At 46.5% G+C, this 23,392-nt stretch overlaps 1 protein-coding gene across 1 annotated transcript; it reads right to left on the bottom strand.

Moving 5' to 3' along the window:
* Positions 1–1,315: 1,315 nt before the first annotated feature.
* On the bottom strand, positions 1,316–14,401 carry LOC110538856 (radical S-adenosyl methionine domain-containing protein 1, mitochondrial). The gene is made up of 10 exons (XM_036941982.1): positions 13,955–14,401; positions 11,862–11,995; positions 10,951–11,155; positions 8,432–8,654; positions 7,944–8,086; positions 5,262–5,325; positions 4,662–4,809; positions 4,037–4,091; positions 3,116–3,219; positions 1,316–1,564 (listed from the first exon to the last, which is right to left on the bottom strand). Exons 1-10 carry the CDS (start codon positions 14,096–14,098, stop codon positions 1,399–1,401), a joined length of 1,386 nt encoding a protein of 461 aa, XP_036797877.1. The 5' UTR covers positions 14,099–14,401; the 3' UTR covers positions 1,316–1,398.
* Between the last annotated feature and the right edge of the window lie 8,991 nt (positions 14,402–23,392).

Genomic DNA, 23,392 nt, shown 5'->3' on the forward strand with positions numbered 1-23,392 from the left:
GTCTACAGTGTTGTCTTCATGCTTAAACAATACGCTCCAGTCTACAGTGTTGTCTTCATGCTTAAACAATACGCTCCAGTCTACAGTGTTGTCTTCAGGCTTAAACAATACGCTCCAGTCTACAGTGTTGTCTTCAATCTTAAACAATACGCTCCAGTCTACAGTGTTGTCTTCATGCTTAAAACAACACGCTCCAGACTACAGTGTTGTCTTCATGCTTAAAACAACACGCTCCAGTCTACAGTGTTGTCTTCATGCTTAAAACAATACGCTCCAGTCTACAGTGTTGTGATGCTGTCTTCATGCTTAAAACAACACGCTCCAGACTCTTCTCGGTGGATTACATGTTGTGTACCTGTACAGACCAAGACTTTCATCACAGCTGATGGACAACAGAAGGTTTAAACCCGTCTGTCTAATCTGGGATCTGCTCTGCACCTGGGCCAGATACAGGGACTACGACCACGTCACTCTGCCCAAACACACACACACACACACTCACTCTACATCACTCTGCCCAAACACACACACACACACTACGTCACTCTCCCCACCCACCCACCCTCTCTCTCTCTCTCTCTCTCTCTCTGCCAGGTGATCCAGCCCCCTGCTCACGCTACATCTTCTCACGCTATGATGATGGGGAAGCAGAGCTCCATTCGAGGGACCTCGACAACAACAGTGGTTCACTACAGCTCTGATGACAGACAACTAGAGAAGCGTGGAGGAACTGGAGTCCGTGGCACGCTAACCTTCATAAACAACCTATTTAACTGCTGCTTTTGCTAACTGCTTGTCGTGTGAGTGTGAGTGTGTGTGTGAATGTGTGTGTGTGTGTGTGTGTGTGTGTGTGAGTGAGTGTGTGAGTGTGTGTGAGTGTGTGAGTGTGTGTGAGTGTGTGTGTGTGAGAGAGAGATTCCCTCTACTACATTAAAGGGGTACAGAATGATTTGTTCATAGAAGACATGGTGTGGAGAACCATTCCCGAGTCCCGACAGCATCCTGTTAAACTGTAAAGTACAGAGCTTTAACAGCATCTCAGGCCCGTCTAACCTGTCACTGATCAGAACACGGTGACGTCATCTTACTGCAGCTAATCTACTTCATCAGTGTTGATGGTCGATTAGACCAGTAGCTACACTTCATAGTGGCTGCCGGGTCAGTCTCCGGCTCAGTCTCAGTCTCCGGGTCAGTCTCAGTCTCCGGGTCCGTCTCAGTCTCCGGGTCCATCTCAGTCTCCGGGTCCGTCTCAGTCTCCGGGTCCGTCTCAGTCTCCGGGTCCGTCTCAGTCTCCGGGTCAGTCTCAGTCTCAGTCTCCGGGTCAGTCTCGGGCTCAGTCTCCGGGTCAGTCTCGGGCTCAGTCTCCGGGTCAGTCTCCGGGTCAGTCTCCCCTGTCTGTCAGCCAGGCTTGGAGACCCTCTGTCCTCCATGTCTCTGGTCTCCTATGGGGCCCCTGGCCTGCTGCTCCTGGAGCCCCTGGGTGATGTAGTTATCCAGCAGCAGCAGCAGAGTGGGTAACATGCTGTCCAGTAAGGCCAGGCCCTGCCACGAGCACCGCAGACCCCTACACACAAGACAAAAGGGCTCGTCAGTGTTTCCCGGACTCAGTCCCACCTCACCTCACAGCTGGTTCAAATAGACTCATACAGACACGGAGATACAACTACTGGGTCCCACTTTAAAAAAAAACACAAGTTATAAGGCTTAGAAGAACTGTCTGTTGAAGGTCTGGGTTACCTGTCATCCAGGATTATAAAACCTGTCTGTTGAAGGTCTGGGTTACCTGTCATCCAGGATTATAAAACCTGTCTGTTGAAGGTCTGGGTTACCTGTCATCCAGGATTACAAGACCTGTCTGTTGAAGGTCTGGGTTACCTGTCATCCAGGATTATAAGACCTGTCTGTTGAAGTTCTGGGTTACCTGTCATCCAGGATTACAAGACCTGTCTGTTGAAGGTCTGGGTTACCTGTCATCCAGGATTATAAGACCTGTCTGTTGAAGTTCTGGGTTACCTGTCATCCAGGATTACAAGACCTGTCTGTTGAAGGTCTGGGTTACCTGTCATCCAGGATTACAAGACCTGTCTGTTGAAGGTCTGGGTTACCTGTCATCCAGGATTACAAGACCTGTCTGTTGAAGGTCTGGGTTACCTGTCATCCAGGATTATAAGACCTGTCTGTTGAAGGTCTGGGTTACCTGTCATCCAGGATTACAAGACCTGTCTGTTGAAGGTCTGGGTTACCTGTCAACCAGGATTAGGAGGCCTGTCTGTTGAAGGTCTGGGTTACCTGTCATCCAGGATTACAAGACCTGTCTGTTGAAGGTCTGGGTTACCTGTCATCCAGGATTAGGAGGCCTGTCTGTTGAAGGTCTGGGTTACCTGTCATCCAGGATTAGGAGGCCTGTCTGTTGAAGGTCTGGGTTACCTGTCATCCAGGATTATAAAACCTGTCTGTTGAAGGTCTGGGTTACCTGTCATCCAGGATTATAAAACCTGTCTGTTGAAGGTCTGGGTTACCTGTCATCCAGGATTATAAAACCTGTCTGTTGGAGGTCTGGGTTACCTGTCATCCAGGATTATAAAACCTGTCTGTTGAAGGTCTGGGTTACCTGTCATCCAGGATTAGGAGGCCTGTCTGTTGAAGGTCTGGGTTACCTGTCATCCAGGATTAGGAGGCCTGTCTGTTGAAGATCTGGGTTACCTGTCAGCCAGGATTAGGAAGCCTGTCTGTTGAAGGTCTGGATTACCTGTCATCCAGGATTACAAGACCTGTCTGTTGAAGGTCTGGGTTACCTGTCAGCCAGGATTAGGAGGCCTGTCTGTTGAAGGTCTGGGTTGCCTGTCATCCAGGATTAGAAGACCTGTCTGTTGAAGGTCTGGGTTACCTGTCAGCCAGGATTAGGAAGCCTGTCTGTTGAAGGTCTGGGTTACCTGCCATCCAGGATTAGGAAGCCTGTCTGTTGAAGGTCTGGGTTACTTGTCATCCAGGATTATAAGACCTGTCTGTTGAAGGTCTGGGTTACCTGTCATCCAGGATTATAAGACCTGTGTTGAAGGTCTGGGTTACCTGTCATCCAGGATTATAAGACCTGTCTGTTGAAGGTCTGAGTTACCTGTCATCCAGGATTAGGAGGCCTGTCTGTTGAAGGTCTTGTACTTCAGAGGATGAGCTGAGAATCTGGTAAAGATCTGCCCTGGGACTGAACAACTGCCAATGCTGCCACAGAAATAAAATGAATCAGAGACAGATGTAGACAGGAAGTAAGGTGAATCAGAGACAGAGACAGATGTAGACAGGAAGTAAGGTGAATCGGAGACAAAGACAGATGTAGACAGGAACTAAGGTGAATCAGACACAAAGACAGATGTAGACAGGAGGTAAAGGGAATCAGAGACAAAGACAGATGTAGACAGGAAGTAAGGTGAATCAGAGACAAAGACATATGTAGGCAGGAAGTAAGGTGAATCAAAGACAAAGACAGATGTAGACAGGAAGTAAGGTGAATCAGAGACAAAGACAGATGTAGACAGGAAGTAAGGTGAATCAGAACAATGGTGTGGAACATACAAATACTGAACACATCAGGTTAAAAAAAAATGCTTTAATCACGGATGGCCCCTATTGATGCAAACAATGAATCTAGAAACAGCTGAAACCTCATCTTGGTATAGCATATAGTGTGTATATATATACTGTATAGTATGTGGACAGACAATGTAAACATAATCTGACCAAATGATGTGAGACTTTTGGTTCTGGGTTAACCGAGATTACCTGGTGAGTGATGCCGTCAGTATTCTGGGTTAACCGAGATTACCTGGTGAGTGATGCCGTCAGTATTCTGGGTTAACCGAGATTACCTGGTGAATGATGCCATCAGTATTCTGGGTTTAGCCTAGATTACCTGGTGAGTGATGCCATCAGTATTCTGGGTTAATCTAGATTACCTGGTGAGTGATGCCGTCAGTATTGTGGGTTAATCTAGATTACCTGGTGAGTGATGCCGTCAGTATTCTGGGTTAATCTAGATTACCTGGTGAGTGACGCCGTCAATCAAACGCAGTCCCATGACCAACACTTCCTCCAATCTGCAATCAGATGAATAAAGTTAACAGGTTGCTACAGTATATCATCTGCCATGCTGCGAGACAGGAAGCCCTGTCCGAGGCAGAACGGCCCATAGGGCAGGATTTCCTGTTTCTGTAGCGTAGAATCCCATGCTATGAGTGAGTCTGGAGTATTATTGGATGTAGGTCAGCACCGAATGAACTCTGCAGGTGAACACAGTCTAAAGAGCAGACAGTAGAACAGCTGACTCACAGTCAACCCGTCTGTCCACACCTTCTATTGGCTGATATGGGGAGTGCACTTACTGATTTTTTTAAAAAGCATTATGAAATGTGATAGGTTTGTTATTCCCCTATTGACAGGGACGAGAACCTTATCGCGATGACGTGGCACGACACGATTTTCTGTTTGCACAGACGGACCACTTAGAAGTCAAATCAATGGTGAAAATAGTTATCTTACCCACTCAGAGATCCTAGATTATTAACAAATTGACAGGAGTTTTATTCTGAAGTGGACTATCCCTTTAATGAGCAGCACGGTGTGAACTCTGCAGGTAAACAGCCTGAAGCGGAAAGAAGTGGACTCACAGTCCCAGGTGGGTGAGGGGTATCCTGCGTCGAGTCCCGTGACTCCTCTGCTGCACCTCTCTCAACCAGACATCAGGCTCCAGAGTCTGGGTACGGGCCTCTCGACACACATCCCCCTCTCCACAGGGGACGAAGCGACCATGGGCACCTGGCAGACAGAAGAGTCCCACTTCAAATAAACAACCACAGATGAAACTTTATAGAGCATTCATAAAGTCTTTACAGAGCATTCATAAAGTCTTTATAGAGCATTCATAAAGTCTTTACAGAGCATTCATAAAGTCTTTATAGAGCATTCATAATGGTGTTAGAGCATTCATAAAGTCTTTATAGAGCATTCATAATGGTGTTACAGAGCATTCAGAAAGTCTTTATAGAGCATTCATAACGGTGTTAGAGCATTCAGAAAGTCTTTATAGAGCATTCATAAAGTCTTTATAGATCATTCATAATGGTGTTACAGAGCATTCAGAAAGTCTTTATAGAGCATTCATAAAGTCTTTATAGAGCATTCATAAAGTCTTTATAGAGCATTCATAAAGTCTTTATAGAGCATTCATAAAGGTGTTATAGAGCATTCATAAAGCACTATTAACTCACCTGGGCCCACTCCAAGGTACTGACTGGCCTTCCAGTAGCTCATATTGTGTTGGCTGATGGCATCCTTCAAAACAGACAGAAAATACACAAGGTATATTACAGGTGTGTTGACTCTAAGCAGGTAATATTCATATTCAATAGATATGACAACCAATACAGCACAGAGAATAGCCTGGTGTTTCTACAGCAGGGTTTTCTACTCAATGTATTTCTACTGCAGGGTTTTGTACTCAATGTATTTCTACAGGAGGGTTTTCTACTCAATGTATTTCTACAGGAGGGTTTTCTACTCAATGTATTTCTACAGCAGGGGTTTCTACTCAATGTATTTCTACAGCAGGGTTTTCTACTCAATGTATTTCTACAGCAGGGTTTTCTACTCAATGTATTTCTACAGCAGGGTTTTCAACTCAATGTATTTCTACAGCAGGGTTTTCTACTCAATGTATTTCTACTGCAGGGGTTTCTACTCAATGTATTTCTACTCAATGTATTTCTACAGCAGGGTTTTCTACTCAATGTATTTCTACTGCAGGGGTTTCTACTCAATGTATTTCTACTCAATGTATTTCTACAGGAGGGTTTTCTACTCAATGTATTTCTACAGCAGGGTTTTCTACTCAATGTATTTATACTGCAGGGTTTTCTACTCAATGTATTTCTACAGCAGGGTTTTCTACTCAATGTATTTCTACTGCAGGGGTTTCTACTCAATGTATTTCTACTCAATGTATTTCTACAGCAGGGTTTTCTACTCAATGTATTTCTACTGCAGGGGTTTCTACTCAATGTATTTCTACTCAATGTATTTCTACAGGAGGGTTTTCTACTCAATGTATTTCTACTGCAGGGTTTTCTACTCAATGTATTTCTACAGCAGGGTTTTCTACTCAATGTATTTCTACAGCAGGGTTTTCTACTCAATGTGTTTCTACAGCAGGGTTTTCTACTCAATGTATTTCTACAGCAGGGTTTTGTACTTAATGTATTTCTACAGCAGGGTTTTGTACTCAATGTATTTCTACAGCAGGGTTTTCTACTCAATGTATTTCTACTGCAGGGTTTTCTACTCAATGTATTTCTACAGCAGGGTTTTCTACTCAATGTATTTCTACAGCAGGGTTTTCTACTCAATGTATTTCTACAGCAGGGTTTTCTACTCATTGTATTTCTACAGCAGGGTTTTCTACTCAATGTATTTCTACAGCAGGGTTTTCTACTCAATGTGTTTCTACAGCAGGGTTTTCTACTCAATGTGTTTCTACAGCAGGGTTTTCTACTCAATGTATTTCTACTGCAGGGGTTTCTACTCAATGTATTTCTACTCAATGTATTTCTACAGCAGGGTTTTCTACTCAATGTATTTCTACTGCAGGGGTTTCTACTCAATGTATTTCTACTCAATGTATTTCTACAGGAGGGTTTTCTACTCAATGTATTTCTACAGCAGGGTTTTCTACTCAATGTATTTCTACTGCAGGGGTTTCTACTCAATGTATTTCTACTCAATGTATTTCTACAGGAGGGTTTTCTACTCAATGTATTTCTACAGCAGGGTTTTCTACTCAATGTATTTCTACAGCAGGGTTTTCTACTCAATGTATTTCTACTGCAGGGGTTTCTACTCAATGTATTTCTACTGCAGGGGTTTCTACTCAATGTATTTCTACTCAATGTATTTCTACAGGAGGGTTTTCTACTCAATGTATTTCTACTGCAGGGTTTTCTACTCAATGTATTTCTACAGCAGGGTTTTCTACTCAATGTATTTCTACAGCAGGGTTTTCTACTCAATGTATTTCTACAGCAGGGTTTTCTACTCAATGTATTTCTACAGCAGGGATTTCTACTCAATGTATTTCTACTGCAGGGTTTTCTACTCAATGTATTTCTACAGCAGGGTTTTGTACTCAATGTATTTCTACAGCAGGGTTTTCTACTCAATGTATTTCTACAGCAGGGTTTTCTACTCAATGTATTTCTACAGCAGGGTTTTCTACTCAATGTATTTCTACAGCAGGGTTTTCTACTCAATGTGTTTCTACAGCAGGGTTTTCTACTCAATGTGTTTCTACAGCAGGGTTTTCTACTCAATGTATTTCTACAGCAGGGTTTTGTACTTAATGTATTTCTACAGCAGGGTTTTGTACTCAATGTATTTCTACAGCAGGGTTTTCTACTCAATGTATTTCTACAGGAGGGTTTTCTACTCAATGTATTTCTACTGCAGGGTTTTCTACTCAATGTATTTCTACAGCAGGGTTTTCTACTCAATGTATTTCTACAGCAGGGTTTTCTACTCAATGTATTTCTACTCAATGTATTTCTACAGGAGGGTTTTCTACTCAATGTATTTCTACTTAATGTATTTCTACAGCAGGGTTTTCTACTCAATGTATTTCTACAGGAGGGTTTTCTACTCAATGTATTTCTACAGCAGGGTTTTCTACTCAATGTATTTCTACAGCAGGGTTTTCTACTCAATGTATTTCTACAGCAGGGTTTTCTACTCAATGTATTTCTACAGCAGGGTTTTCTACTCAATGTATTTCTACAGGAGGGTTTTCTACTCAATGTATTTATACTGCAGGGGTTTCTACTAAATTAAATTCTACTATAGCACAGTGGTAGGACAGACACAAGGACACACACCCACACACAGAGAAAGAGAGTAGAACTTACATTTCTGGCAAAGTTGGACACCTCGTACTGCAGATAGCCTCTCTTCTGAAGAATCCTCCTGGCAGAGTCATACATGACAGTTGTGATGTCATCACTGGGCACGCTCAGTTGGCCTTTCTGGACCTGTCTGAACAGCTGTGTGCCTGCAGTTGTCGTGTTAACATTGGAGTCATTTAGCAGCAGAATCTCTGATCCAGAGTGACTTACAGTCAGGTCATATATTCATTTGGATACCTATTACCTGTCAATCACTACAGCTACTAATTCAACTACAGTAAGTAGAAACAACCACATATCACAGTCACTGCAACTAAAACCTTCAATATGTCTGGAAATTCAGTCTGCTGGGGGCAGTGTAGTGGTGGTGTTCCTGCTACTGTCTCTCCTGTAGTCCTCTCCTCCATCACCCCCATCTCATCTGTACCTGTCAATTCAACTTCTAAATACCCACGCACAAAAACGATCAGTGTTGGGAAGAAAAGACATGCCTCTCTCCAGGGTCAGCTGGTACAGGGAGACATGGTCATCACACACCGACAGCAGCTCATCCAACTCCAACTCCCAGGATGCAACGCTCTGACCAGGGCGTCCGAACATGACGTCGACAGACACCCTCCCCGGGCAGAGCCTCCGAGCCTCCGCTACGGTCTGCAAAGCATGCTGGGAGTTATGGTCTCTCCCCAGAACCTTCAGGTCGTCGTCCCGGAGAGACTGTTTGAAAAGAAGCAGACATATGAGACATGTTAGTGTCTCCTTCAGCTCCCCGACCAGCTCCCTGACCTGCTCCCCGACCAGCCCCCTGACCTGCTCCCCGACCAGCTCCCCGACCTGCTCCCCGACCTGCTCCCCGACCAGCTCCCCGACCAGCTCCCCGACCTGCTCCCCGACCAGCTCCCTGACCTGCTCCCCGACCTACTCCCCGACCTGCTCCCCGACCTACTCCCCGACCAGCTCCCTGACCTGCTCCCCGACCTGCTCCCCGACCTGCTCTCCGACCAGCTCCCCGACCAGCTCCCTGACCTGCTCCCCGACCAGCTCCCTGACCTGCTCCCCGACCAGCTCCCTGACCTGCTCCCCGACCAGCTCCCCGACCTGCTCCCCGACCAGCTCCCTGACCTGCTCCCCGACCAGCTCCCCGACCTGCTCCCCGACCAGCTCCCCGACCTGCTCCCCGATCAGCTCCCTGACCTGCTCCCTGACCTGCTCCCCGACCAGCTCCCTGACCTGCTCCCCGACCAGCTCCCTGACCTGCTCCCTGACCTGCTCCCCGACCAGCTCCCCGACCAGCTCCCTGACCTGCTCCCCGACCAGCCCCCTGACCTGCTCCCCGACCAGCTCCCCGACCAGCTCCCTGACCTGCTCCCCGACCTGCTCCCTGACCTGCTCCCCGACCAGCTCCCTGACCTGCTCCCCAACCAGCCCCTGACCTGCTCCCCAACCAGCCCCCTGACCTGCTCCCCGACCAGCTCCCTGACCTGCTCCCCAACCAGCTCCCTGACCAGCTCCACATAGGAAAAGGACAATTGATTCTCAGAACAAAGCTAGTGATCAGTGACTGACTGTTCAGAACAAAGCTAGTGATCAGTGACTACCTGTTCAGAACAAAGCTAGTGATCAGGTACTGACTGTTCAGAACAAAGCTAGTGATCAGTGACTGACTGTTCAGAACAGAGCTAGTGATCAGTGACTACCTGTTCAGAACAAAGCTAGTGATCAGTGACTGACTGTTCAGAACAAAGCTAGTGATCAGTGACTACCTGTTCAGAACAGAGCTAGTGATCAGTGACTGACTGTTCAGAACAGAGCTAGTGATCAGTGACTACCTGTTCAGAACAAAGCTAGTGATCAGTGACTACCTGTTCAGAACAGAGCTAGTGATCAGTGACTGACTGTTCAGAACAAAGCTAGTGATCAGTGACTGACTGTTCAGAACAAAGCTAGTGATCAGTGACTGACTGTTCAGAACAAAGCTAGTGATCAGTGACTACCTGTTCAGAACAGAGCTAGTGATCAGTGACTGACTGTTCAGAACAGAGCTAGTGATCAGTGACTGACTGTTCAGAACAGAGCTAGTGATCAGTGACTGACTGTTCAGAACAGAGCTAGTGATCAGTGACTGACTGTTCAGAACAGAGCTAGTGATCAGTGACTGACTGTTCAGAACAAAGCTAGTGATCAGTGACTGACTGTTCAGAACAAAGCTAGTGATCAGGTACTGACTGTTCAGAACAAAGCTAGTGATCAGTGACTGCCTGTTCAGAACAGAGCTAGTGATCAGTGACTGACTGTTCAGAACAGAGCTAGTGATCAGTGACTGACTGTTCAGAACAGAGCTAGTGATCAGTGACTACCTGTTCAGAACAAAGCTAGTGATCAGGTACTGACTGTTCAGAACAAAGCTAGTGATCAGTGACTGACTGTTCAGAACAGAGCTAGTGATCAGTGACTACCTGTTCAGAACAGAGCTAGTGATCAGTGACTGACTGTTCAGAACAGAGCTAGTGATCAGTGACTGACTGTTCAAAACAAAGCTAGTGATCAGGTATGGACTGTTCAGAACAAAGCTAGTGATCAGTGACTGACTGTTCAGAACAGAGCTAGTGATCAGTGACTGACTGTTCAGAACAGAGCTAGTGATCAGTGACTGACTGTTCAGAACAGAGCTAGTGATCAGTGACTGACTGTTCAGAACAGAGCTAGTGATCAGTGACTGACTGTTCAGAACAGAGCTAGTGATCAGTGACTGCCTGTGTTGCATCACACTCTTATCCTCCAGGGACGACTCCTCTCCTTCCTCCCTTTCCACCAGTAATAATGTTTTCTGTTGTTTCAGTTTCCGTAGCAGAAAAGGTTTTATGGGAAAGGGTTGCTCGTCTCCACCTAACCGTTCCCATTACTCTTATAGCCCAGGGGGGTGTACAGTAGTAGGACGTACTTCTACTTCCACTGAGAACGCTTTCTGGAAATCTACTGTGTGCAACTGACTGAACACCAGCCTTAATCTCACCTGCACCCCGATGGAAAAACGGTTGACGCCAGCATGGAGGAAGTCCTCCAACTTAGAGCTTCCTACGGGGGTGGGGTTGACCTCCAGAGTGACCTCCGCCTCCTCTGATAGTCCAGCGTGCCTGGCAACCGTCTCTAGGACCGCAGCGATAGTGGAGGGGCGGGCCAGGCTGGGAGTCCCGCCTCCAAAAAACACAGAGGTGATCCTGAAGGAGAGAGAGAGACAGAGAGAGACAGAGAGAGACAGAGAGAGAGACAGACAGAGACAGAGAGGGAGGGAGACATGGAGAGAGAGAGAGAGAGAGACATGGAGAAAGAGAGAGAGACAGAGACAGAGAGAGACAGAGACAGAGAGAGAGAGACAAAGACAGAGACGGAGAAAGAGAGGGAGACATGGAGAGAGAGAGAGAGAGAGAGACAGAGACATGGAGAGACAGAGACATGGAGAGAGAGAAAGAGAGAGAGAGAGAGAGAGAGAGACAGAGACAGAGACAGAGACAGACAGAGACAGAGAGAGACAGAGAGAGACAGAGAGAGAGACAGAGAGAGAGACAGAGAGAGAGACAGAGACAGAGACAGAGACAGAGAGAGAGAGAGAGAGAGACAGAGAGAGACAGAGAGAGACAGAGAGAGGGAGAGACAGAGACAGAGACAGAGACAGAGACAGAGAGAGAGACAAAGATGTTAAAATAGAAAGAAGAAAAGTGCAAAGACTATTGTCTTGAGTTGAACTCCAGGAGGTGGAGGAGCAGTCTGAAAATGGCCCCCTGTTCCCTCCATAGTCAGCCTCAGGCACTCTGGAAATAGTGCACTGTTTAGGGAATAGTGTGCCATTTCAGATGTTCCCATGGAGACACTAAAGCTAAAGGCGATGACCCACAGAGGAGGGTTGAATTTAGACGGTAAACCTACCGGGACACCTGGCTGAGCTTTAGTAAGGTCTCCGTCTCCTGCTGGAGACACTCCAACATGACATCCTGGTTGTCAGAGCGAGGGATGTACTTGTTGAAGTTACAGTAGGAGCATCTCTTCAGACAGTAAGGCCACTGTGAACAGGAGAGGGTCAGGGTTAGTGTCAGGGATGTACTTGTTGAAGTTACAGTAGGAGCATCTCTTCAGACAGTAAGGCCACTGTGAACAGGAGAGGGTCAGGGTTAGTGTCAGGGATGTACTTGTTGAAGTTACAGTAGGAGCATCTCTTCAGACAGTAAGGCCACTGTGAACAGGAGAGGGTCAGGGTTAGTGTCAGGGATGTACTTGTTGAAGTTACAGTAGGAGCATCTCTTCAGACAGGAAGGCCACTGTGAACAGGAGAGGGTCAGGGTTAGTGTCAGGGATGTACTTGTTGAAGTTACAGTAGGAGCATCTCTTCAGACAGTAAGGCCACTGTGAACAGGAGAGGGTCAGGGTTAGTGTCAGGGATGTACTTGTTGAAGTTACAGTAGGAGCATCTCTTCAGACAGTAAGGCCACTGTGAACAGGAGAGGGTCAGGGTTAGTGTCAGGGATGTCATGTTGGAGTTACAGTAGGAGCATCTCTTCAGACAGTAAGGCCACTGTGAACAGGAGAGGATCAGGGTTAGTGTCAGGGATGTCATGTTGGAGTTACAGTAGGAGCATCTCTTCAGACAGGAAGGCCACTGTGAACAGGAGAGGGTCAGGGTTAGTGTCAGGGATGTACTTGTTGAAGTTACAGTAGGAGCATCTCTTCAGACAGTAAGGCCACTGTGAACAGGAGAGGATCAGGGTTAGTGTCAGGGATGTACTTGTTGAAGTTACAGTAGGAGCATCTCTTCAGACAGTAAGGCCACTGTGAACAGGAGAGGGTCAGGGTTAGTGTCAGGGATGTACTTGTTGAAGTTACAGTAGGAGCATCTCTTCAGACAGGAAGGCCACTGTGAACAGGAGAGGGTCAGGGTTAGTGTCAGGGATGTACTTGTTGAAGTTACAGTAGGAGCATCTCTTCAGACAGTAAGGCCACTGTGAACAGGAGAGGGTCAGGGTTAGTGTCAGGGATGTACTTGTTGAAGTTACAGTAGGAGCATCTCTTCAGACAGTAAGGCCACTGTGAACAGGAGAGGGTCAGGGTTAGTGTCAGGGATGTACTTGTTGTTACAGTAGGAGCATCTCTTCAGACAGTAAGGCCACTGTGAACAGGAGAGGATCAGGGTTAGTGTCAGGGATGTACTTGTTGAAGTTACAGTAGGAGCATCTCTTCAGACAGTAAGGCCACTGTGAACAGGAGAGGATCAGGGTTAGTGTCAGGGATGTACTTGTTGAAGTTACAGTAGGAGCATCTCTTCAGACAGTAAGGCCACTGTGAACAGGAGAGGGTCAGGGTTAGTGTCAGGGATGTACTTGTTGAAGTTACAGTAGGAGCATCTCTTCAGACTGTAAGGCCACTGTGAACAGGAGAGGATCAGGGTTAGTGTCAGGGATGTACTTGTTGTTACAGTAGGAGCATCTGGAGGCTGGTGGGAGGAGCTATAGGAGGCTGGTGGGAGGAGCTATAGGAGGACAGGCTCGTTGTAATGGCTGGAGACTCAATGGAACTGATTCAAATACGTTGTTAACATGTGTTTGGCACCATTCCATTTTTTAAAAAAAACTTTTATTTAACTAGGCAAGTCAGTTAAGAAACAAATTCTTATTTACAACGACGGCCTACACCGGCCAAACCCAGACGACCCTGGGCCAGTTGTGCACCGCCCTATGGGACTCCCAATCACGGCCGGTTGTGATACAGCCTGGAATCCATTACAGCCATAATAATGAGCCCATCCTCCTATAGCACCTCCCACCAGCCTCCTCTGCAGTAGGCGCATCCCCTCAGACAGTATGGCCACTGTGTGTGTGTGACGGATTGACAAAGTGTTAGTTGAAATCGGATCTCATTCATTCATTCATTGCCCTTTGCGAGAAGGATAGATAGCAGAAAGAGGGAGGCAGAATGGAAGAAAGAGATAAACTGATTGAATATAACGTTAGTAGTCTACTAATACTCACGTGAACATAGAGTGAAGCCTCCGTTGAGAACGGTGGAGAGGAGAAACCGGGTAACGTGGAATCTGCACCACTCACTTCACTGCTGAAACACCGACCCACGCAGACCGCAGGACCGCGGACAGCTGTTAAAAGTGTTCTCAGCATCCTTTCACTCAATATCTGAGCGAATGTCAGACAATCATTTCAAGTTGTTGCACTACTGGACAGTAACGTCACCTCGTGAGTTGGTTGCCTTTGAAATGTAGCACCAACCACGTGCAAGTCCGGTTATTTTAGTAACAATGTAACACCACGTCGATGTAGCGATCCGTGATTTACCGCGGGCATAAATAATCATGACATGACACAATGTAGATAAACCGTTACTGTCCATAGACCGTGCAATAGCATGCGATCAACTTCATACCGCGACACACATCTAGAAACAGGAAGACAACAAACCGATTTCCGTTGTGTAATACCTGCTACAACCAGACGGTGGTGCTGTTTTGTTTGATTTAAATGTGTCACCTTGATGTACAGGCAGAATGATTGGTCAGGTTGATGGGCCAGACCATGAATTTTTCCCAGGGCCAGGAGATGTTCCTGGTAAACTAAAGTGGTCGGGAAAAAAACTGTTATCATATATTTTGGCCTCTAAAACAGTCAGGCCATGAAGTGTAACTTTATATAGAGACATGTGACCACTGAGCACCATATACAACAGACTAATCTCATCTCTAACCACACTGTGGAGATATCAGATGTCTCCAGGCAACAGGTTTTGAAATGTAAGAGAAGTAGAGCCGTAGCAGGAGTTGGACTATCTAGACGATGTGGACCAAACATCATGTTTGGAATCTAAGACGACAAGAGCTACATGCCATTTTATTATGTATGTTATTTCACCTTTATTTAACCAGGTCGGCCAGTTGAGAACAAGTTCTCATTTACAACTGTGGCCAAGATAAAGTAAAGCAGTGCGACAAAAAACAACAACACAGAGTTACACATGGAATAAACAAGCGAACAGTCAATCATACAATAGAAAAGTCTATAGACAGTGTGTGCAAATGAGGTAAGATTAGGGAGGTAAGGCAACAAATAGGCCGTAGTGGTGAAGTAATTACAATGTAGCAAGTAAACACTGGAGTGACAGATGTGCAGAAGATGAGTGTGCAAGTAGAGATACTGGAGTGCAAAGGAGAGAAAATAAATCAATAATATGGGGATGAGGGAGTTGGATAGGCTATTTACAGATGGGCTGTTTACGGATGGGCTGTGTACAGGTGCAATGATCTGTAAGCTGCTCTGACAGCTGATGCTTAAAGTTAGTGAGGGAGATATGAGTCTCCAGCTTCAGTGATTTTTGCAATTTGTTCCAGTCATTGGCAGCAGAGAACTGGAAGGAGAGGTGGCCAAAAGAGGAATTGGCTTTGGTGGTGACCAGTGAAATATACCTGCTGGAGCGTGTGCTACGGGTGGGTGCTGCTATGGTGACCAGTGAGCTGAGATAAGGCGGGGCTTTACCTAGCAAAGACTTATAGATGACCTGGAACCTGTGGGTTCGGCGACAAATTTGTAGCGAGGACGAGCCTACGAGAGCATACAGGTCGCAATGGTGGGTAGTATATGGGGCTTTGGTGACAAAACGGATGGCACTGTGATAGACTGCATCCAATTTGCTGAGTAGAGTGTTGGAGGCTATTTTGTAAATGACATCGCCGAAGTCGAGGATCGGTAGGATGGTCAGTTTTACAAGGGTATGTTTGGCAGCATGAGTGAAGGATGCTTTTTTGCGAAATAGGAAGCTGATTCTAGATATAATTTTGTAGACTAATGGAAATGGAAACATCTATTTGTATGGAAACAAATGGGAACATCTATTTCCATGGAAACAAATGGAAACATCTATTTCCATGGAAACAAATGGAAACATCTATTTCCATGGAAACAAATGGAAACATATATTTCCATGGAAACAAATGGAAACATCTATTTCCATGGAAACAAATGGAAACATCTATTTCCATGGAAACAAATGGAAACATCTATTTCCATGGAAACAAATGGAAACATCTATTTCCATGGAAACAAATGGAAACATCTATTTCTATGGAAACAAAGGGAAACATCTACATCTATGGAAACATCTATTTCTAATTCCACATACTTTTTGAACACACTAAAGGCACCCGTCAACATGGTTGAGATAGGTCTGTCTATCAATAGAGACAGGCCTATCATTTATGACCCTGTTCTTCTCACAGGATCAAACATAGTTCTGAGTCACAAATTACACCCTATTCCCAATCAATGTACTACGTTCGACCAGGACCCATTGGCTACCATTTAGGACAATGGGCCTCGGTCAAAAGTAGGCCACTATATAGGGAATATGGTAGAATGTATAGGCTACGGCTACAGTAGATAATGAGTTATTGATCTGTCTGCTCTTCTGTTTGTCTGGATAACCTGGCTAAATGACTACCGCCCCGTAGCACTCACGTCAGTGGCCATGAAGGAACAACTCTGAGCTATTGATCTGTCGCTCGTGATATAGATCTGTCTGCTCTTCTGTTTGTCTGGAGAACCTGGCTAAATTACTACTGCCCCGTAGCACTCACGTCGGTGGCCATGAAGGAACAACTCTGAGCTATTGATCTGTCACTCCTGATGTAGAACGGTCTGCTCTTCTGTTCACTGTCCTGTTCTGTTTGTCTGGATAACCTGGCTAAATGACTACCGCCCCGTAGCACTCACGTCGGTGGCCATGAAGTGCTTTGAAAGGCTGGTCATGGCTCACATCAACAGCATCATGCCGGAAACCCTAGACCCACTCCAATTTGCATACCGCTCCAACAGATCCACAGATGACGCAATCTCAACCGCACTCCACACTGCCCTTTCCCACCTGGACAAAAAGGAACACTTATGTGAAAATGCTGTTCATTCACTACAGCTCAGCGTTCAACACCATAGTGCCCTCAAAACTCATCACGGGCTGCCCCCAGGCGGTGAAGATAGGCAACAACACATCTGCCACGCTGATCCTCAACACGGGTGCCCCTCAGGGGTGCGTGCTCAGTCCCCTCCTGTACTCCCTGTTCTCCACACAACTGCATGGCCAAGCAAGACTCCAACACCATCATTAAGTTTGCTGACGACACAAAAGCCTGATCACCGACATCAATGAAACAGCCTGTAGGAAAGGAGGTCAGAGCCCCCTGGCGGTGTGGTGCCACGACAACAACCTCTCCTCAACGTGATCAAGACAAAGGAGATGATCGTGGACTACAGGAAAAGGAGGGCCAAACACACCCAATTCACATCGACTGGTCTCTAGTGGAGCGGGTCGAGAATTTCAAGTTCCTTGGTGTCCACATCACCAAAAAAACTATCATGGTCCAAACACACCAAGAAAGTTGTGAAGAGGGCACAACAACTCCTTTTCCCTCTCGGGAGACTAAAAAGATTTGTCATGGGTCCCCAGATCTTCAAAACGTTCTACAGCTGCACCATCGAGAGTATCTTGACCAGTTGCATCACGGCCTGGTATGGCAACTGTTTGGCATCTGGCCGTAAGGCACTACAGAGGGTTGTGCGCACGGCCCTGTACATCACTGGGGCTGAGCTCCCTGCCGTCCAGGACCTCTATACCAGGTGGTGTTAGAGGAAGGCCAAAACAATTTAAGTCACCCAAGTCATAGACTGTTCTCTCTGCTACCACACGGCAAGCGGTACCAATGTACCAAGTCTGGGTCCAAAAGGTTCCTGAACAGCTTCTACCCCCGAGCCATCAGACTGCTGAACAGCTTCTACCCCCAAGCCATCAGACTGCTGAACAGCTTCTACCCCCGAGCCATCAGACTGCTGAACAGCTTCTACCCCCAAGCCATCAGACTGCTGAACAGCTTCTACCCCCGAGCCATCAGACTGCTGAACAGCTTCTACCCCCAAGCCATCAGACTGCTGAACAGCTTCTACCCCCCGAGCCATCAGACTGCTGAACAGCTTCTACCCCCAAGCCATCAGACTGCTGAACAGCTTCTACCCCCAAGCCATCAGACTGCTGAACAGCTTCTACCCCCGAGCCATCAGACTGCTGAACAGCTTCTACCCCCAAGCCATCAGACTGCTGAACAGCTTCTACCCCCAAGCCATCAGACTGCTGAACAGCTTCTACCCCCAAGCCATCAGACTGCTGAACAGCTTCTACCCCCCGAGCCATCAGACTGCTGAACAGCTTCTACCCCCAAGCCATCAGACTGCTGAACAGCTTCTACCCCCAAGCCATCAGACTGCTGAACAGCTTCTACCCCCAAGCCATAAGACTGCTGAACAGCTTCTACCCCCAAGCCATCAGACTGCTGAACAATTCATCAAATGGCTACCTGGACTGTTTGTATTGACAGACACCTCCCCCCTTTGTTTGTACACTGCTGCTATTCGCTGTCTATTATCTATGCATAGTTACTTTACCCCTACCTACATGTACAAATTACCTCGACTGACCTCTAACCCCACACATTGACTCAGTTTAATTTTATTTCACCTTTATTTAACCAGGTAGGCCAGTTGAGAACACCTTTATTTAACCAGGGAGGCCAGTTGAGAACAAGTTCTCATTTACAACTGCGACCTGGCCAAGATAAAGCATAGCAGTGTGAACAGACAACACAGAGTTACACATGGAGTAAACAATTAACAAGTCAATAACACAGTAGGAAAAAATAGTCTATATACATTGTGTGCAAAAGGCATGAGGAGGTAGGCGAATAATTACAATTTAGCAGATTAACACTGGAGTGATAAATGATCAGATGGTCATGTGCAGGTAGATATACTGGTGTGCAAAAGAGCAGAAAAGTAAATAAATAAAAACAGTAAGGGGATGAGGTAGGTGAAATGGCTATTTACCGATGGACTATGTACAGTACCGGTACCCCCTGTATATAGCCTCCACACTGACTCAGTACCAGTACCCCCTGTATATAGCCTCCACACTGACTCAGTACTGGTACCCCCTGTATATAACCTCCACACTGACTCAGTACCGGTACCCCCTGTATATAGCCTCCACACTGACTCAGTACCAGTACCCCCTGTATATAGCCTCCACATTGACTCTGTACTGGTACCCCCTGTATATAGCCTCCACATTGACTCTGTACCGTAACACCCTGTATATAGCCTCCACACTGACTCAGTACCGGTACCCCCTGTATATAGCCTCCACACTGACTCAGTACCGGTACCCCCTGTATATAGCCTCCACACTGACTCAGTACCGGTACCCCCTGTATATAGCCTCCACACTGACTCAGTACCGGTACCCCCTGTATATAGCCTCCACACTGACTCAGTACCGGTACCCCCTGTATATAGCCTCCACATTGACTCTGTACCGTAACACCCTGTATATAGCCTCCACATTGACTCTGTACCGGAACCCCCTGTATATAGCCTCCACATTGACTCTGTACCAGTACCCCCTGTATATAGCCTCCACATTGACTCTGTACCGGAACCCCCTGTATATAGCCTCCACATTGACTCTGTACCAGTACCCCCTGTATATAGCCTCATTATTGTTATTTTATTGTGTTCGTTTAAATATATCTATATTTACTTTAGTTTATTTAGTAAATATAATTAAGCATTTCATTTTGATTTAATTTGATACTGGTACAGTTCAACTGAATGACCTCTAGAGGAGTTTACTGATCTAAGCTGCTATACTGTTTAACTGAATGACCTCTAGAGGAATGACCTCTAGAAGAGTTTAATGATCTAAGCTGCTATACTGTTTAACTGAATGACCTCTAGAGGAGTTTAATGATCTAAGATGCTATACTGTTTAACTGAATGACCTCTAGAGGAATGACCTCTAGAGGAGTTTACTGATCTAAGCTGCTATACTGTTTAACTGAATGACCTCTAGAGGAATGACCTCTAGAGGAGTTTAATGATCTAAGCTGCTTTACTGTGTAAAGATGTTATGTACTGTAGGTCACACTTTAAACAAGCAACAAGCTGTACAGGCTTCATAGAGCATTCATAAAGGCTTCATAGAGCATTCATAAAGGCTTCATAGAGCATTCATAAAGGCTTCATAGAACATTCATAAAGGCTTCATAGAGCATTCATAAAGGCTTCATAGAGTATTCATAAAGGCTTCATAGAGCATTCATAAAGGCTTCATAGAGCATTCATAAAGGCTTCATAGAGCATTCATAAAGGACTCATGGAGCATTCATAAAGGCTTCATAGAGCATTCATAAATGCCTCATGGAGCATTCATAAAGCCACTGTATCTTCAATGCTTGCTCTTTGGGGGTTTAGGCTGGGTATCTGTAAAGGACTGTGTGACAACTGCTGATGGAAAAAGTGCTTTGAAAAAGACATTTGATTCATTGATTGAGCACTACATAGATTTGTAAGCAAAATCATACTACGTAAATGGTGATACAATTATACTACAAGTACGTAAGAGTGATAAAAGCTTAAATCAGGTGTGCCGAATTAATGTTTGGTTTAAAGTAGGCCAATTACATATCACATTGCATCAGCCAGACATAATCAGGCCATCATTCTCCCTCACGCTGCCATCGTTTTAGCCGTCCATATCGGATATGACAACATGCGTATGTGTCACAGGTGAATTCAGTCATGCAAACCAAACGCTCTCCTGACATAACATTGATCTCTGAGTGAACCACACTCTGGCTCCATGGAGGATGCTCCACAGAAACACTACTTACTGTAGACTCAGTGGCTTTGGATATGACAACAAACGGTGAATTCAGTCAGGCAAACCAATCAAGCTGGTTTGCTTGATTCATTAGTCCAAAGGACAGATTTCCACCTGTCTAATGTCCATTGCTCGTGTTTCTTGGCCCAAGCAAGTCTCTTCTTCTTATTGGTGTCCTTTAGTAGTGGTTTCTTTGCAGTAATTCGACCATGAAGGACTGATTCACACAGTCTCCTCTGAACAGTTCATGTTGAGATGTGTCTGTTACTTGATCTCTGTGAAGAATTTATTTGGGCTGCAATTTGAGGTGCAGTTAACTCTAATGAACTTATCCTCTTCAGCAGGGGTAACTCTGGCTCTTCCTTTCCTGTGGCGGTCCTCATGAGAGACAGTTTCATCATAGCGCTTAACGAAACTCGAAATGTTCTTGAAATGTTACGGATTGACTGACCTTCATGTCTTAAAGTAATGATGGACTGTCATTTCTCTTTGCTTATTTGAGCTGTTCTTGCCATAATATGGACTTGGTCTGTTACTAAATAGGGCTATCTTCTGTATACCACAGAAGGGGGTGGCAGCGTAGCCTAGTGGTTAGAGTGTAGGGGCGGCAGGTAGCCTAGTGGTTAGATTGTAGGGGCGGCAGGTAACCTAGTGGTTAGAGTGTAGGGGCGGCAGGTAGCCTAGTGGTTAGAGTGTAGATTGGCGGCAGGTAACCTAGTGGTTAGAGTGTAGGGGCGGCAGGTAGCCTATTGGTTAGAGTGTAGGGACGGCAGGTAGCCTAGTGGTTAGAGTGTCGGGACGGCAGGTAGTCTAGTGGTTAGAGTGTAGGGTCGGCAGGTAGCCTAGTGGTTAGAGTGGTGGGGCGGCAAGTAGCCTAGTGGTTAGAGTGTAGGGGCGGCAGCGTAGCCTAGTGGTTAGAGTGTAGGGGCGGCAGCGTAGCCTAGTGGTTAGAGTGTAGGGGCGGCAGGTAGCCTAGTGGTTAGAGTGTAGGGGCGGCAGGTAGTCTAGTGGTTAGAGTGTAGGGGCGGCAGGTAGTCTAGTGGTTAGAGTGTAGGGGCGGCAGGTAGTCTAGTGGTTAGAGTGTAGGGGTGGCAGGTAGCCTAGTGGTTAGAGTGTAGGGGCGGCAGGTAGCCTAGTGGTTAGAGTGTAGGGGCGGCAGTTTAGCCTAGTTGTTAGAGTGTAGGGGCGGCAGGTAGACTAGTGGTTAGAGTGTAGGGGCAGCAGGTAGCCTAGTGGTTAGAGTGTAGGGGCGGCAGGTAGCCTAGTGGTTAGAGTGTAGGTGCGGCAGGTAGCCTAGTGGTTAGAGTGTAGGAGCGGCAGGTAGCCTAGTGGTTAGAGTTTAGGGGCGGCAGGTAGCCTAGTGGTTAGAGTGTAGGGGCGGCAGGTAGCCTAGTGGTTAGAGTGTAGGGGCGGCAGGTAGCCTAGTGGTTAGAGTGTAGGGGCGGCAGGTAGCCTAGTGGTTAGAGTGTAGGGGCGGCAGGTAGCCTAGTGGTTAGAGTGTAGGGGCGGCAGGTAGCCTAGTTGTTAGAGTGTAGGGGCAGCAGGTAGCCTAGTGGTTAGAGTGTAGGGGCGGCAGGTAGCCTAGTGGTTAGTGTGTAGGGGCGGCAGGTAGCCTAGTGGTTAGAGTGTAGGGGCGGCAGGTAGCCTAGTGGTTAGAGTGTAGGGGCGGCAGGTAGCCTAGTGGTTAGAGTGTAGGGGCGGCAGGTAGCCTAGTTGTTAGAGTGTAGGGGCGGCAGTGTAGCCTAGTGGTTAGAGTGTAGGGGCGGCAGGTAGCCTAGTTGTTAGAGTGTAGGGGCGGCAGTGTAGCCTAGTTGTTAGAGTGTAGGGGCGGCAGGTAGCCTAGTGGTTAGAGTGTAGGGGCGGCAGGTAGACTAGTGGTTAGAGTGTAGGGGCGGCAGCGTAGCCTAGTGGTTAGAGTGTAGGGGTGGCAGGTAACCTAGTGGTTAGAGTGTAGGGGCGGCAGGTAGCCTAGTTGTTAGAGTGTAGGGGCGGCAGTGTAGCCTAGTTGTTAGAGTGTAGGGGCGGCAGGTAGACTAGTGGTTAGAGTGTAGGGGCGGCAGGTAGCCTAGTGGTTAGAGTGTAGGGGCGGCAGGTAGCCTAGTGGTTAGAGTGTAGGGGCGGCAGGTAGCCTAGTGGTTAGAGTGTAGGGGCGGCAGGTAGACTAGTGGTTAGAGTGTAGGGGCGGCAGGTAGACTAGTGGTTAGAGTGTAGGGGCAGCAGGTAGCCTAGTGGTTAGTGTATAGGGGCGTACTGTACATATCTATTGTAGACTCAGTGACAGTGACATATATATCTACTGTAGACTCAGTAACAGTGTCATATATATCTACTGTAGACTCTGTGACAGTGCCATATATATCTACTGTAGACTCTGTGACAGTGCCATATATATCTACTGTAGACTCTGTGACAGTGCCATATATATCTACTGTAGACTCTGTGACAGTGCCATATATATCTACTGTAGACTCAGTGACAGTGCCATATATATCTACTGTAGACTCTGTGACAGTGCCATATATATCTACTGTAGACTCTGTGACAGTGCCATATATATCTACTGTAGACTCTGTGACAGTGCCATATATATCTACTGTAGACTCTGTGACAGTGCCATATACAGTGGGGAGAACAAGTATTTGATACACTGCCGATTTTGCAGGTTTTCCTACTTACAAAGCATGTAGAGGTCTGTAATTTTTTAT

This window comes from Oncorhynchus mykiss, chromosome 13 (genome assembly GCF_013265735.2).
Source record: "Oncorhynchus mykiss isolate Arlee chromosome 13, USDA_OmykA_1.1, whole genome shotgun sequence".
NCBI lineage: Eukaryota > Metazoa > Chordata > Actinopteri > Salmoniformes > Salmonidae > Oncorhynchus > Oncorhynchus mykiss.

Excerpts from the sequence above, each read along its gene's own strand:
- LOC110538856 (XM_036941982.1), bottom strand. The coding sequence starts at position 14,098 with ATGCTGAGAACACTTTTAACAGCTGTCCGCGGTCCTGCGGTCTGCGTG. Across the intron at positions 8,655-10,950 it reads GTTTTTCCATCGGGGTGCAG|TCTCTCCGGGACGACGACCT; the intron begins GTGAGATTAAGG and ends CTTTTCAAACAG. Across the intron at positions 3,220-4,036 it reads TTGACGGCGTCACTCACCAG|CATTGGCAGTTGTTCAGTCC; the intron begins GTAATCTAGATT and ends TTTCTGTGGCAG.